This window comes from Epinephelus moara, chromosome 18 (genome assembly GCF_006386435.1).
Source record: "Epinephelus moara isolate mb chromosome 18, YSFRI_EMoa_1.0, whole genome shotgun sequence".
In the NCBI taxonomy this organism is placed as follows: Eukaryota; Metazoa; Chordata; class Actinopteri; order Perciformes; family Serranidae; genus Epinephelus; species Epinephelus moara.
In genome coordinates, this window is record NC_065523.1 from 23,568,393 (window position 1) to 23,585,737 (window position 17,345).

Sequence of the window (17,345 nt, forward strand, 5' to 3'; positions counted from 1 at the left end):
ATCTTTTGAATTCCTGTTTTCGTGGGTTTTATGAGCTGGAGGCCCAAATTATGTAACAATAAACAAATAAATACTTGAAATCGTTTAAATTGTGGGCCCTGAATCTATAATCTATGAAAGTTTAACTTTTTGAATGGAATTATGGAAATGAAACAACTTTTCCATGATATTCTAATTTTTTGGAAAGGGTCTGTATATATACACTTCTGAGTGCAGTGTGGTGTAAACAAGTTGTACAAATGAAGGACAAACAGAATGTCAGAACTCTGCTGCTCTGCTAATGAAGCGGGGTTTATACTTCTGATTGAGTCTACATCATTCCTACAGCTCTGCGGACGTGCTTACCGTACGCTGTAGCCTGATGCACAGTAGTGGAAGCAAACCTTTTAGTTACTCTTATTTCACAGATAAGAAACAATAAATTGCAAAGACAATGAAGCCCCAACAAAATAGCATCTGGAGTCTTTGTGTGAGATTTGCCCTGCCTTCCTACAGGGGCCAACTGTGGCTCAGGAGGTAGAGTGGGTCGTCCACTAATTGGAACCCCGGCTCCTCATATCCGAATGTAAGGTGCCCATGGTCAAAATACTGAACCCCAAATTGCTCATGCGTATAAATGTTTAAAAACTGAGTAGCAGGTGGCACCTTGTATGGTAGTGTTGGCCACCGATGTATGAAATGTGTGCATGAATGGATGAACTTACATGCAGTCCAAAAGTGCTTTGAGTGGTTGGAAGATTAGAAAGGCACTATACAAATGCAGGTCCATTTACCATTTACTATTCATATGAGTAGAGGAAAAGTCTGCTAGTCGCTAAGCTAATTTATGCAATGAAAAATGTTACAGACTGATGCTAATGTCATCAGCATATAGCAAATAATGTCATATGTGTGAGGAAAATGTGTCTAGCAAATGACAAGTGTTTTATCTGTGAGTTGAGTTGAGTTGAGTTGAGTTGAGTTGAGCAGGATCGCCATTAGCTACTGCAGTGCAGCAGCTATTCTTCCGCAGGTCCACAACAACTTTACATTTGTGACAGTTTACAAAAAAACAGAACTACACTAAAACATTGACGTAGACAAACAAGACAGCTCCTGGTTGCAGTAATTAGACGTATGCTTTTTCATGATTACACTTGGTAAGTAACCGCCAGTTTGGGGCTAAATTTTGCTCCGTTTACCTGATGATGCTCCATTGTTGTAATATTAGACCAAGTATTTACATATTACTATACATTCACATTTGTATGTTTCCATGCACACAATACACATGCATTAAAAGGAATAGTTCCCAGGAAAAACAATATTTTTACCATGCATGAAATTCATTACAGTGTATGAATCATATTACATAGGTCACTTTCTCTTGTAGTCAAATGTTGCTGTTATGTCATGTTTTATATTTGTCTCATGTCTGTTGGTTGAATCACTCAAACATAACTGCGCTTCTCAGAAACTCAACTTATTGGCAAAGAAAGCCCACCGCCAGATAGCGTTTTGGAGATGTAATTGCAGAGCAACACAGGCACACGATCACACAAGTATAAATGCTCCCAAGGCCACTTGCGTAGGCTGCGTAGGCTTTGTGTAGAGCCTACATATAGCTATAAATCAGCCTTTCAGGTTACAGCTTCCACTCAGGGTAATTTAGAGTGTCAAAATTTGAGTCCTGTGAAAGCAGCCCTTTTATCTGCAAACCAGTGCTCAATTTGTAATATGTCTTCAAGGTTGAGTTTTATTGAATTTAACCAGTGTCCTCGACTTAGCCATTTGGCCTCAATGTTCTGCACTGTGACCTGTCTTTACACTGCCATATAGCATTCTTTGTGCAGTGAATTTATCACATAAAGTCTTAAACTCTGCTCTGTCTGACTCGGTTTTGATTGTGATGCAAGCCAAGAGAGAGAAATGAAATTAATCAGTCTCGGGGCTCAGAGTGGAAATAACGTCTTTCATGACTTAATTTGAAAGGGAGTTGAGACATCAAGGTGATAGATTGAATTACACATTTGCTGAGAATTATTTCTACCAAACTATTTTACAATAGAAAATGATTTGCAGGCAATGAATTTTGAAACGACGCACTTAAACTTTTTTTTCTGCTTCTTTTAGCTTTGCTTCTGCTGTATGATGTCACCAACAAATCATCCTTTGACAACATACAGGTAGGTTACGCTTTGTTGCTCTTTGCACTAGCTAGAAATGTTTTGTGTCATATCCTGAGACCTCTATCAATTGGAGTCTGTTGCATTGTTATTCTTTCATAATCAGTTTCAAATGTCACGCCTGAGATGGTAATTTGTAATTAGATTAATTAAGTTTCTCATCAGATTAATTTTATCGATTGAAGGACAGTGGCTAGATCATGGCCACAAGCGTTGTCACAAAGGGTTCGGTAACATCTAGTACGTCACTGACTGATTGGATGTTACGGCTTTGTAATGCCGAAATGCTGAGCTGCATTGTTTGTGTCGTCTCTGGCAACGTCATTAACCCACGTTTTTATCAAAGTCAGTCCATGTGACAGATGGTTGGACAAGCAGAGAGCAATCTGAAGAAAAAGGGGGAGAGAAAGACAGCAGAATAAATAGGAACAAGAGGGAGACTGAGTGTGATGCAGCGTGGTCAGCTTTTATTCAAAACTTGTCCTTTGTGTGGACCACAGGGACGAGTTTGTCCTCTAGCATCTGTCTCCTTCCCCCTCTTTCTCTCTCTACTGGACTCTACTGCATACAGCAAGGCAAAGGATACATGATGCTGATTGTTGCTTGGCGTGGCTACTTGTCCTCTTAAAGTCAAATATTGGCAGTCAGGGAAAGCAACATGTATCATAATGATTGTGTCAGTGTTCAGTTTTAGTATGAAGTCGTAACCAAAGACAGTCGATGGGTTATATCTGCCCTCTCTGAAGCCGTACCTCCTCTGCTTTTCTTTTTCCCAGAGCACCTTATCTCTAAATATATTAAGCTGAAAAGGAATGGCTTTTATTAAGCAGTTTAGTTCAGTTAAGCTTTATTTTATTAGTCCCTGCAGGGTCACTTGTCATCTGCATTTGATCTATCCAATCATAAGTAAGCAGTGAGCAGTCCCAGAGACTGGCTCCAGTGCTGAGGCAGGTGTCATGGTCAATAGCAGTAAGATGTATGTCTTTGGATTGTGGGAGGAAACCATCATAGATAGAATATGCAAGTGGTCCTGGTGAGGTCGACTCCTTTTCGACCCCTTTTCCACAAATTAGCTCTGGTTCTTGATGCGGCTCCATTCAGATTTCTTCAAACCTTGATGCCGACTAGCAAACCAGCCTGAGTCTCCACCAGTTTTGAGCGGAACCGTTGAAATTAAGGATGTGTTACAGAGAGTTGTACAATGCCCAACCAAAGTAAGCAGTAAGCAAAGACATAGACGACTGTTACATGTAAGACTCCATTGCCTCTCTTCAGCCCACTGATGTCGTTATGGTTTGCACTTCAGGTCGAGGAAAACTTGCTATTTTTTGGTTGTAATTGGGAACCAACCTTTCAGTTTCCAAACCAATTTATCTTTGGTCGAAATGTTCTGAACAGTTTTAAATTAGGTGCATGATAACATCTGACTTCTTAAGGCTCATTGATACTCCCCTTACTTATGGAAATAAATATGTCTGCATCCTCTATCATGGCATAGATATAGCCAATAAAGAGCACTAGAGGACGGAGTCAAAAGTTTCACACACCAACAAATGAGGAGACAGTGTGGAGGAGGTCGTAATATTGTACCTTTAAATGGAGGCAGCATTATAGATGGCAAAGGTTTGTGCTGCCATTATATACATCCTGACATGTGGACGGAGAATTCTTCTTCTTCCACCTTCTTCTATCTCATTTGAACTATACTACACTTGTCTCCATGATCTGCGGTGGCACTGCTCTGTTTTGTCCGTATCCTTAAGCTCACAGAAAACATGCACAGATACAGACGAAATGAAAGCAGAGTATGGACGGAAGGCTCCGTTTGTCTCTGTCTCCATATTTAGCATTGAGCATACATGTAAATGAGTCTTTAGACAGTCTTTTAGTACAACTCAACAGTAAACAAGACTTTCTCAGGTGACCAAAATGTTACAAGTAACTTTGATGATCTGAAAACATACTGAAATAGCAACAGCTACACTTACATCCTGTGAAACGGGGATTACACTATGGTTAATGTTACCTATGCAGCGTTGTTGTCGTGGCAGCGACTTGTCAACGGACAGCATCTACCTGTCACTTAAAACCACGCCCTTAGTTACGCATAACTTTAGGCCTTGATAAAATGTAAATGGGTAATTTATATAATTTATATAAAGATTCACCCTGACAGTTGTCATGAAATTACCTTAGACCAAGACCATTTTTTGTACCATGCTATAAATATATTTATTTCTGCTTTCAAGTCAGGCATTTTAACGTGGAGGTATATGGAGACTGACTCTGTTTTGGAGGTAGCCTTTAGAGGCCATTTGAGGAACTTTTTTGCACTTCTACTTTGCCTTCATTTTTTAAGCCTCGGAGATCGCCGAACATCAAAATGTTGTGGCTGTATGCACTCTGGCAACAGAAACACTGAAAACAGATTAGATGATGAAGGATGAAACTGGTAAATCACCTGAGCACCCATGCAAAAGAAACCATTCATTAGTACAGTGGATATGATTTTATTTTTTACATGAGCAGATAGATACACAGCTTTATAAACTGAGCAGTTAACACACTGGTATAAAAACCTGTGCCTGAGCATAAAGCGTTATTTAAAAAAAAAAAAAAGACTAAGAAAAGGTTGTTTGCTGCAGTCTGTCCTGCTGAACACAGCAGTTTACAAATCAAATCAAATTGGCTAGCCAGACATATTCCTTTATTGATTCAGCTTGTTACAAGAAAATGAAAATTAAATACAAGTGAGCAGATGGCCAGTCTGACATTATCATATATCAATTATGTGTATATTGACAAAAAAAGAGCATAGCAGTATGCATTGGCCACTATAATGGCTTTTAATTGTTGTATTTTATTCAGATAAGTAAGTTGCTTTAAGGTAAGTTTACACTGAGATTGCTCCCTCAAGTAGAAAGTTTTTGTTCATTTTGTTTTGTTTATCCACAAAAATTCTAAAGCGAGTTGTGAAAGTATAGAAACAAACAGATAATGCCTTTAAGGAAGACAGGAAATAAAAAGAAATACAGCAACACAGGATGAGGTTTTCAAAGGATACGAAGAAGTCAGACTGGGAGTACATCCCTACAATCAGTCAAACAAATAATTCATGATTGTAGAAAACAAGTGTTGCACACTCTGGCTCTGTGTGCATTTCTTTTATTTTGATGACATTCTGGCCTTTGGGCCTTCTTCAAGATCAACAAACGTTTGAACTGATGCTTGTTGATCTTGAAGAAGGCCCAAAGGCCGAAACATCATCAAAATAAGAGAAATGTGTATGGAGCCAGAGTGTGCGACACTTGTTTTCTACAACAAGTCTACTGATCAGCACCGCATTATAATTCTTGGTGTACGTTGCTTTTGTATTTCAAACATATTTTTATATTTCAAACATAAGGAAAATAATTATGTGTTCTTTTTTCAGTCCTTTTGTATTGCAAGGAAACAAATAGCTTTCATTTTTGGGAGGAATACTAAACCGCACCACTTGTCCCATTTTATGAGTATACCATAAAACATCTCACACCTGTGAAGGTTCACAGCAGTTAGGAGCACAAAATGGCTGCTTTTTAGAAACATCTTAATTGCCCATTACCTTTGTGGTGTCACTATTAGGGCTTTGACGTTGGCACTTTTGGCTTCGCAGAGTCAAATCATGTCATGTTGATCTGTGTTTCCATCACCAGGTTTAGCCGGTGACTCAGGGCTGAAAATTGAAGGCATCGCAGAAGTGCCAAAACTGTAGTTTCTCTTATGGCCACTTGAGGCTGGCTCAAGAAATGAGTCAATCCACACAGAGCCCCATGTTTAAAATACTCAACTTTACAGCAGGAATGTTTACAGAAAACAGTTTTGGTCACTATAGCTAATTTCCAGTGACAATTCAGCAACATTGCATCTCTGCTTTTCAAGCAATAACGGAGAGATGCCAATCAAAATCAAAACAGCCTGAAAATCCATGATGGTATGTAGCAGGCTACCAGCAACTGTTGCACAGTGCAGTAGTAAACAACACTAAAAATGGTGCTGCTTTTGGACGTCATCGACTCAAGACAAGCGCATCATCAGCTCAGGAAGTACTCTCAAGCAGGTAGCCCTGTTGATGGGAGATGCAAATCCTTGCCACTCTTTGCTGACACACACAAGTCAAGCCAGGCCAGCACATGTGTAGAAAAACGGGCTATGTGTCATCATACCTGCTGTTTCTCTCTGTGTGGTAAACGCATCCTGCAACAGGAGGGGTGGCAGTTCTCAACTAATTTAATTGACACTGGCCATCAGAAAAAAATGTCTCTTTCTCTCTGAGAAGCAAAGGGGCTGTTAAGGGAAGGAGAGAGTGTTTGTCACCAGTCTCTGCCTGAAAAATATGATGTGCCCATCTGCCCTGAGAGATCATTAAAACAGAAAAAGGCTTTTCTTTAACACCAGATGTGAACAGCAGCTCAAGGACAGACCAGGGTTTCGTGTGTGTGTGTGTGTGTGTGTGTGTGTGTGTGTGTGTGTGTGTGTGTGTGTGTGTGTGTGTGTGTGTGTGTGTACGCGTGTACGCAGAAGGTGGACAGGAAGGACACTGATATGTTGGGCAGGCAGTAACAAAAGGGAGGACGAGGAACTGTCAGCCATCTGAAACAAAGTCTCCAGCACTGGTGAGCTGGTGCTGCAGAGGACACTCAGCCTTTGTCTTATCTCTTCATGGTCCAACACACAGTGCTGCAGGCTCTGTTATTGTCCAAAATCCTCCGCCTCAGCCAACAGGAAGGACGACTAACACAAACTGTCCCTCACACTGTTGTGCCCTGGAATATTCAATCAAGTAGGGTTGCAAGTAATTTTAATATCAGTTAACCTACACCCATGAGATCTATACAATATTATGATTAATTCTTTTTTTAGTCTACATATTGTCACCCAATGTGGTGAACCTTCATCGCAGTTTCTCAAAGCGGAGGATGGCATCTTCTGCTTGTTTTGTCTGACCAACCATCCAAAACCCAAAGATTGCAAATAAAAGTGATATATTTAAGATATTTTAATTACAAATGATTAATTATGAAAGTAGTAGGTTGGTGAATAAGTAGCTGATTAATCAACAAGTCATGATGCCTTTAATATAGTATCACTTTCACGCTGCTCTCTGGGGTAAAATCATTACACTACTTCAGTCTAAGTCAAAGGAAAGGCAGCTGCCCAGTAGAGCTGCAACGATTAGTCGACTATTTAAGTAGTCAACTAATCGGTTTGAGTCTTTTTTCATAGAAAAGTACTCTAAAAGTACCCCAAAATACTCTTATTGCAGCTTCAGTTCAAATATTGGCAGCTTTACACACTCTCTCATGATGGTGAACTAAAACCCTTTGGCGTGAGTACGGAACAGGACATTAGATGACATCATTTTGGGGTTTGAGAGTGACAGACCAACATTTTTCAGCATTTTAACACATTTTTCGATAAAATGATTAGTCGACTAATTGAAGAAATAATCGACAGATTAGTCGACAATGAAAATAATCGTTAGTTGCAGCCCTACTGCCCAGAGGACAAGAGGCATTGTCCAGTCAGGCCCTGAGATAACGTTATCTTCTGCCCTCTGCCCAGAATTTACAGCTCACAGTAACTCAATGTGATACATTCTCTGGCGTTTGTTTGATAGCTAGTGTCGGCAAGAAATGTTGTTTCTGATTCTTCATTAGCATAGTTAGCACAGGGGGCTAACCTGGCTTGTTTACTATATTACATGAATGTCGCTGTCACCTTGAAAATCCCACCGAACCCCACTCAAACACTCAAACTCTATACAGAAAAAAGGGAATGAATAGTCAGGTATTTCTATTTGTGTTACTTTTGTCACGCGTTACAGTAATATATTACTTTTTAGCAGTAACAAGGTAATATAAGGTGTTACCAACAGGATTTCGGGTGATATTATTACATTTACAATGTCATGTAGCGTGTTTTCATTTTTCATTTATCCACACTAATCCACATCACTCCACTTCCACTAGTGTGCCAACATCCTCCGAAGGTTGTTGTGTGTTGTCATGTCATGATACACTACCTTATAGAAGGCTGCCGTTGATCGTGTGTGTTATCATGTCCTGTGTGTTTTTTTTCATATACCCACACCGTACCCCATCCTGCTTTTGCGCCTTAAGGCTGCCTAAAAGCAGCAAGGATAAAGAGCTGGCCTCCAGTTTGTTATTTCGTGACCCAGATGATCGACATATATGGATGATGTTAGTATATGTTGGATGTTTCCATTTGCATCCCCTTCGACCCTGGAGCAATGTTGGCACACAGTCCCATTCTTATGCATAACTCTCTCTGGTGCAGCTGCAGCTGACCGGCACACCAGGTGGGGGAACAGGCCGATCTCTTCCTATACATGCCCTAATATACCAGAAGACACCATAACACTCGTCTCTTTTCTTACCTAAGATCTTCATTGTTTGCTGTATCTTACTTTTCACTGCTACGCTGGCACAGTTACACCTCAGACTGTTGTGGTTTGTTATTTGAAACAGTTTTTAATCTCCCAGAGATACATTCGGGATAATCTTCAGAGACACTGTTTGACAAGTCCTTCCCTGCCCTGCGTAGCTTTCACTCCTTCCCTTCTCAGCTCCACATCCACATTCAGTCAGTGTCTATTACAACGAGGAGATATGCTGGCGGTGAGCTACAGATGCCTGCTGGCACACCGCATCCTAACGAGCACTAACTCATGTTAATGAACGCTAATGGTGATGAATGCCACTCTGAAGGAGATAGAGAAACCAGAGGGGCAAATCATTCTCTCCTCCTCCGCCCTCAGACCCGCTCCTCTCTGCGGGGGTTTATTGTCTCCCCAGCTAGGAGACATTTAGGCAAGCAAAGCATTAACGTCATACGAGGTGTCCATCATATGAATTAACACTTAAGGTGAGAGACACTCGGTCAAAACGGTTAACAGTCTGAAATATCAGGTGTGGCCATCTGGATAATGTAATTGTGTTTTAAGTGGTTTGAAGATAAAGGTGTCATTTTTTTAAATGAAACAGATCTGGTGAGGTTTTTTTCTTGCACTGATGCTCACAGCAGAGGCTGTTAGTAACTCAGGTGTTTCATGTAGTCCGTTACGGTCAGCGCCATGGATCACTCTATTGTTTATGTAATGCGCCATGGCAAGTATTTGTTGGTGTAAGCCAATGGAGCAGGAATACACAAGCCATTTAGTAACGTGATGCATGTCTTCTTGTCAGAAGTAGTGCTTCAGGGAGACTATAAGAGTCCATTTAGGCCCCTGCTGCAAATCATTTGTCTGGGTTACTCTGTTAAAAAGCAGCCTGGCTCCAGTGGTGCTTTCAGTCAAAGCTAGGATCATTTGCAGCAGATGGGAATCAGAAAGGTTGTTAAACCAGCGCGATTCTGTGGCGTCCGTCTGTCAGTTAACCTGCAGTTCCTGAAACCCACCATTTAGAAAGGGCAGCAGGCTGCTCTGGTGATGAGAGAGATTGTCCGGCCGCTTTACGATCAGGGGCTGAGCTGCGATGTTGGCGAGAAAATGTCCTCACCAGAAAAACGTCAGCAGTGGTTGTTTGTAGGGATACTGGAAAAGACCTATGTTTGCATTGACCTGACGAGAAGGACCATATTTTAGCAGCGAGAATTGTAACTGTCAGAAGCAACGGTCAAAGTAGCGTGACATTGTTATGCTGCCTCTTGGGGAAGAGGTCAAGGTAGGCCTGTCATGACAATTATATTAGCGACTTATTGAGGTCAGCAAATATAATCAAAGTTATGCCCATATATCATACAATATTACCCCTGTGTTTATATGTGTTTGTTTACGTAAGAATGTCACAAACATTTTAACCAACATGAAGCCACAATAAACAGCCGTGTTTTTACGACCATTTTAGGACGTGGGCGCAGCTCCTAAGCATTTTTTCATAGCGCCTGAGCCGAATGGACATTAAAAAAAATTATTGGTATCATTTCAGGTCATGCTTCTTCTGTCTTCACATTGGCTCTTTGTGTCTGGAGTTTAACCCTGGGCGGGGCTCAGCTCCTTCACTCACACGCACCCACACACATACATTTATTTCTGTTTTATTTAGAATTATTTTTGATACTTTAGTTCATTGCTCTTTGAAAAGGTGTACTTGCATCATTAGGCTATGATATAATCATTAAAAAGTAAAAAAAAAAAAAAAATCATTTATTGCAGTTATTTCTGGAACAATATATTGCCCACAAAAAGTGGGTATCGTGACAGGTCTAGCTCATGGCAGATGGGTTGGCAGAGCTGCTGTTTGTTGAGTGACAATTATCTAACCTTAAATGTACACTATGCAGGAATCGTCAGCTACTGTTTGTAAACCGTATCATCAGTGAAAGTGAAAGTCAACCCCAGATTTGTCTGCTTGGCAATTCACCTCACCATATTTGTGTTTTTTGGTGCTGTGTCTGCGATTTTTGTAGCTTCTTTTTGGACACGTGCTGCTCGTGGTCTTACACCTGGTTGCTACCTAGTGTGCTATGTGTATTTATCCTGAATAAGAAGAAAATACAGGCAGAGAGCAGAGTCTCTGCAGATAAATACACTGCCCCAAACTTCCAGTGGGAGAAAGTGATGATTGAGAGGGATTACTTCTGTATGAGTCTGTACATTGTTTTTTTAGGAAAATCCTGCTGCGTATATATCTGTGACCAAGTAGAATTTGTGCCCTAATCTAACCAAACTTTTAACCTGCATTAACTGATATTTTGGCCACTTTTGAGCAGTAAAACAAGCTGTAAACCAAATGTTATCGCCTTCTCTCGAGGGAAATATCTTGCTCAAAAGTTACTAACTGCTCCACTATGTTCACCAACCAGTCAATTAATTTGTCTGTCAGCTGTTTGGTGCTGAGCAGTCAGCGTACAGTCGGTTTACCAGAGTTTTTTGTTATTGAAAACGTCTGCCCGCTGCAGCTGGAGAACCACTGATGAAAACAGTGAGACTTAATCAGAACAGTAAAGTTGCATATAACCAAAACAATGAGCTGAAAGATGCTAAATTGCTCCATTGAGCTGAAGGAAGAATACAGTCTCAGATGATGATTTTCTGTATTCATTGACTGTTAATGTGAAAATATTCGATTACAGAGGCTTTAACCGTAGCACTGGCAGACCAGAAAACTGAATCATTTCATTATGCTTTTTAAAAGGCAGTGACCAACAACATATTTTAACATTTAGTTTTTCTCGAACTTGCTGGTCTATCGAAGTGTTCTTGGGCAACACACCATCCCCAGTTGTGCTGTTTTGTAGCTGAGCCTTTTAAAATCCCCACAGCGTTCTCATAACATAGAATTGATCAGCGCTCGGGCAGCAATCCAGGTCAAGCAGTCTCATAAGACACAAACTATGTTTCATATTGACTGTGCAGATCAATAACCCCAACCTGGATTAGAATACATTCTGTATGAATATAATGCAATCATTCTTATTGAGCAACCTGCCTTTGATGCTGATTGTAAAATGATGTATTACTTTGCAGCCGCAATTGCTCTTACATCTGTGTGCGTCTTTGCACGTTCTGATGCCTGAATGCTTGATCATGCTTACATGTCTGTGTCATAGAAACCCAGTGAAAGCAATGAGAGAGATGAAACCTTCATCTGTGTGATTTCATTCATCTCTCTGTCTGTCCCCAGGGCACGGACTGGCTTCAAATGAAATGGCCGCCTGCCTGCCTCATAGCTGTTTAGTTAAATGTCATGGCACCACCGCGCCAGATGGTGATGAGAGAAAGTGTCTGTAAATAATGCAGTGATATGAATTCAAATACCATTCATTTATAATCAGCGCAGACTCTGGCGTTTCTGAAGTGAATCGTTTTAAGCAAGAGTCGTGTGAAGAAACGTGACATGGATTTCTCTGCACCAACAGGTTCTATTTAAGTTAACGAAGGCTTGACACGCAGTAATCCTCACTCATCCTCTCAATCATACTTCACCTGTAATTTGGTCTCCTGCGTGGAACATTAATAGTGTGTCAGCTCCATTGCTTCAGTAGATTACTGCCTGTCCGTGACCGTAGTCACACATGATGCAGCCAGTGGAGCGAAGCCCTGCGGAGGCAAAGTGTCAGTGTTCAGCTGCTTTCAGTGAACATTTCCATTTACTTTGATGTCAGCTGCAAAGTGACAAAACAGATGGGGCATTTATGTGCACACAAGAACACACTGAAATACAGCAAGATGAATGAAGATGTCCCATAAGATGCCTGCTTTTTGTTGTTGTTGTTTCAATTCAATTTCCCAGCAGGAGTGATATAAATGGAAACCCTGAGTGGATGGATTCATGTCAGGAAATAACTTCAGAATAAATGTCCTTGTTGCATGTTATTTATTTCACCTGTATAGCTAAGAAAAAAAAGGCTTCTCTTTGTTGTGGCAAGCTTGAAAAATAGGGACGGCCATCTCCTCTCCATCATCTCACTGTTCTTTGTTACATAACACATCTTTTCTGCCTGCTCAACAGAATAGTGCTTTCTGTGTTCCTCTGAGTTTGTTGCAACTCCGCAGAAGGGAGTTCTGTACCTGTGAGGGGGCTGGCGAAGGTCAGAGTCATTCAGACGCTCTCAGAGCAGAAATATGATTTGCCAACTGTCTCTTCTTTCAGTATGACAAATCAGACACAGCTTTTTCATGAACTAAAGTGCTCGACAGCTCCGGCATCTTTTTGAGCTGCGAGTCTATTTATCCAAGATGGATGGGCATATATTAGTTTTAATGTCTGTGCTCCCATTGTCCTAAAATACTTAAATGAACTGATGGTGTCTAAAAAGAAGAAATATTCGAGGCTAAGCAGTTTAGAAATCATTCATAACGCCAGCCTGAGGAGAAAAGAATTTCGGGATAGCCTTGGGTACAGAGCTCTGGATCTATAAAGAAATATGCTGCATAAAGAGTCTCTTCTGCTTCAGGAGAAATATTTGCAATCTCTTAAACAGATTTCTCCCATAACTTTATACACTGTCACTCCAATATTTCCCGAAAACCTTTCTTATGTGATGCATTATTGTCAGATAATCTGGGAGCCAATGGGTCCTGCACTGTCTCCATCCAATCATCGTCTACACTGTTTGTCTGTTTCTGTATCATCTTTCCCGTTAGTCACGGCAACTATTGACACTGCAGTCTCCGAGAAAACCCTCTATAACCCTAACTCTGTAAACCTCCTTGTTTTCCTCTGTTTGCAGATATTACTGCTTCCCTTTTTCTCCCCAGTTGTACTTTGTGTTCACAGAGATCTGTTAAACAGCTGGTCAGAGACAAATATTGTTAATCTTTTGCAGAAACGCTCGCACAGGATCCGGCGCATAGACAAAAGCTGTGTTTTTCTGTCACACTCTATCTTTTTTGTCTTTTCAGAGTGTTTTATCTCTAACTGGCATGAGCAAATGCAGAGGCGTCATTATTGTTGTTGTGGTTACTCTGGCTTTTTATCACATTTCTGCAATCCTTTTATCATCCAGACAGAAGGACCTTGTTTGAAAGAGTGCGAAAATGGATTTCAATTATATGTATGAGCATAATAGTAAGTGGCCTCTAAAAAAGCGTTGGTGGCTTTTACAAATTTGAACATCAACGCTAACTATATTAATTTGGTGTAATGGCAACAGCAAATTGATTTTTGGTGAACGACAGCAAACCCAAAACTATTAACGCAGCATGTTCTGTGGATTATCCAGAGTAATTATGAGGTTGTTTGTGGAACAGCATGGTGCTCTCTTAAGTTTTTCAAAGCCGTCCTAATGATAAATTGCAACCACTTTCTCTGACTTTTCATCTGGTTACATCATCAGGTCAAAATTTTAATTGCCCAGTACTTCTGTTTATGAATTAAAACATGCAGAACTGATGACAGTCCCATCAGCCTCAGCTGCACTTTGTGTTCTGTGATAATCATCTAATGTTATCATGGCTGTAGACTGTCCTTCACAAGCTCCCCACCAGGAGTACTTTGTAGCTACCAAATGAAATCCATTTTTTAAAAGCATACTTCAACAAGACTTTCAGCATAACAGTGTGGATAGTGTGTGTGCATGAAATATGGTAAACTTCCCTCCATCTTACCAGCACCCAGATCTCACTGCTCATCTCACAGCTCAAATCATCTGGCAGATTTCCGTTGGCTTTAGGGCTATTGCTCGAACTTTTCTCAAACTCAGATGGTAAAACTAGGCATGCATCCATCCATCCATCCATCCATCCATCCATCCATCCATCCGTCCATTTTCATCTGCTCATCTGGGGCCTGGTCACGGGGACAGCAGGCCAAGCAAAGCACCCCAGACATCTCTCTCCCCAGCAACGCTTTCCATTCCTAGGTCATATGAGATATGCAATCCCTCCAGCATGTTCTGGGTCTGCCCTGGGCCTCCTGCCAATGGGATGTGCCCTGAACACCTCTAATGAGAGGCGCCCAGGAGGCATCCTGATCAGATGCCCAAACCAACTCAACTGACCCCTTTTGACACGAACGAGCAGCGGCTCTACTCCGAGCTCCCTCTCCTACCCCCTCCCTCCTTACCCTATCTCTATGACTAAGCCCAGCCACCCAATGGAGGAAACTCATTTCAGCGACTTGTGTCCGTGACCTCATTCTTTCAGTCACTACCCAGAGCTCATGATCATAGGTGAGGGTTGGGATATAGATGGACCAGTTAAACAGCTCCCTCTTCACCACGACGAACTGGCACAGCGCCCGCATCACTGCAGATGCTGCACCAAACCACTGATCCATCTCATGCTCCATTCCACCCTCACTCATGAGCAAGACCCCAAGGTACTTGAACTCCCTCACTTGAGGCAGTAACTCACTCCCAACCTGGGGAGGGGGCAAACCACTGGTTTGGGCAGAGAACCATGGCCTCGGATTTGGAGGTGCTGACTCTCATCATACTCGGCTGCAATATTGTTTCCTGTGTCAAAACGGACAAGCTTGCATTACATCACCTACCAGTGTGAGCAGTTATTGGTCCGGTGAGGTGCAGTGCATTCTCATAGCTGTAGGTTTTCTACCTCTTGAGCTACAGCAAAGGCCACAGCCCTTTTCTCTTTTTTCTCTGGTCATGTTGCACCAATTTAAAAGTATTTGCGTCTTTCTACTGCATAGATTGCCCGCTTTATGAAAGATCATCTTTCCAGCAGTGAAATACTTGAAAAAAAGAGAGATTTTCTGTGACGGAACCTCGTTGAAATCTTACTGTGAAAATTGCCAGTAGCCAGAAATCATAACCAGATAGAACCAGAAATTTTAAGTACATCACTGCTGTAAAATTTGGTGCCTACTGCCACTGCAATATGTGTTTGCACAGCTCGGCTTGCTGTGGAATCCACTTGGTGTCAGAAGTGTTAATAAGCCTGCAGCATGTCAAGACATTAGTGCTGGGTCTAAGATGTTGTTGGGTTCATAAAAGCAGAAGGAGAAGCGAATGCTGGATCAAAGTAGAGGTATCTCAGCAGAGGTCATCCTCTTCCCACACAGGGTGACTGTATCAATGTCTCAAAGTCAGTAAAGTCTATATATGGCTTTAGGTGTTTTCTGAGCAATCCTACACTTGTTTTCTTCTTTGTTTTATCGTGGCTTATTTTTTATTATCGTCATTTTGGAATTTAAAATAGCACTTGTTTTAAGACAATTAATGCACTCGATATGAAGTTCTTACTCGAGGAATAGGAGCTCCTTTAGAGCAAGAAACGCATGTTTTAAAGAGAGGAATTGTGTTTACAAGGATTGACGCGAGGACTGACAAGATATCAGTTTGACTGACAGGAAGGTGCCGAGCCCCACACCCCCCTCTGACACGCAGTGCATGTCTCTGGTAACAATTGGCACACATGCCACAGAGGATCATGATAATGAGGGCTGTGTATGTGCACACAATCTCAAAACCTGGCACACACCTAACAGGGGAAGCTCTGCATCTACATTCCTGCCATGAGGTGAGGTGGTGTGTAGATCAATTTATTTTAATGAAAATGTGGCAAAGTGACACATTTGCAGGTTAATGACTTCTGTTCTTTTTGTCTGCAGCTTTGAGACCTTTCAGCCTGCTCACACCGAATCTCCATTTTGCTGTCATTTGACATTTTACCCACTCCAGTCTTTCCAGTTCGTCGAATATTGAAAGCCTTAAATTATTGATTTCCTCCTTTATATTCAGACATTCATAATTTGGAGAAATCCATTTATAAGGGTGATGTCCTTGCAGGGTTTGTGAACTGATTTCATTTACCTCTTGACTCGCCACGAATGAAACACATAATTGGTCTTTCACCTCGGCTTTTCTCGCTGTCATACGTGTCGTTTTGACACACAAGGTCTACGAATGTGTCACAAAGGAGGTAGAATTTGCACACTAAATCAAAGGGTACACTGAAGTAGACAATCTAAGTCTCATTTTTTAATATCTAACAAGGCACAGTGGAAAAAGTATCCTTCCCAAATAACTCAGTGGTAACACAAAGAAAAGAAATGGCACAAAATGAAGAAAGAAGTTTAATGTGTCTAAGTATATTCTTATCAGTCTTCATAATAATAAATGCTTATATCATCAATTATATATTGATTGATTGATATCAATGTATCATCAAGAAATACTTTATCTTTGTCTTAAAATAATGAGAAACTGGAAAGGAAAAAAAGATTTTTGCCTTGAAAAATATTTTTTATAACTGATTCTTACCCTATCCGTGTATTTCCAAAAGCCTGTAATATTATGTTCCCAGCAAAAGTTAATATTCATGTCAACTAGAAGGACAGTCAGAGAGTGTCAATCGCAGCCAAGGCCAGATGTCCTACTTGCAATGTAAACAAAAGTGAAAACTAATTTGTGTATCCGGTCCGTGATTTGGATCACCGTCCACCAAGTTTCATGAAAATCAGGCCAGTATTTTTTTCCGTAATCCTGCTGAAAAACAGACAAACCAACAAACATATCAAAGGGACAACATAACGTCCTTGGCTTAGGTAATTAGGCATATGCTAAGATATTACTTCAGAAGGTGCAAAGAATGAGTCACAGTGATGTTTAAATAAAGAGTATTCTCCACAAAGTGTCTTCCTGGGGTGTACTGTTGTCAAAAATATCGACTTATTGATACATATCAATTCGGAAAACATGTCAATAGTCATTTTC

General features: G+C 41.0%; 1 protein-coding gene across 2 annotated transcripts in view; it reads left to right on the forward strand.

Annotated features, from left to right (window-relative positions):
• LOC126405693 (ras-related protein Rab-26-like) overlaps positions 1-17,345 on the forward strand; it is an 88,063-nt gene that overhangs the window by 52,302 nt on the left and 18,416 nt on the right. For both annotated transcript variants that reach the window (XM_050069557.1, XM_050069558.1), the window contains exon 5: positions 2,113-2,165. In XM_050069557.1, coding sequence (XP_049925514.1) covers positions 2,113-2,165 — 53 coding nt within the window. The remainder of the gene's footprint in view (positions 1-2,112; positions 2,166-17,345) is intronic.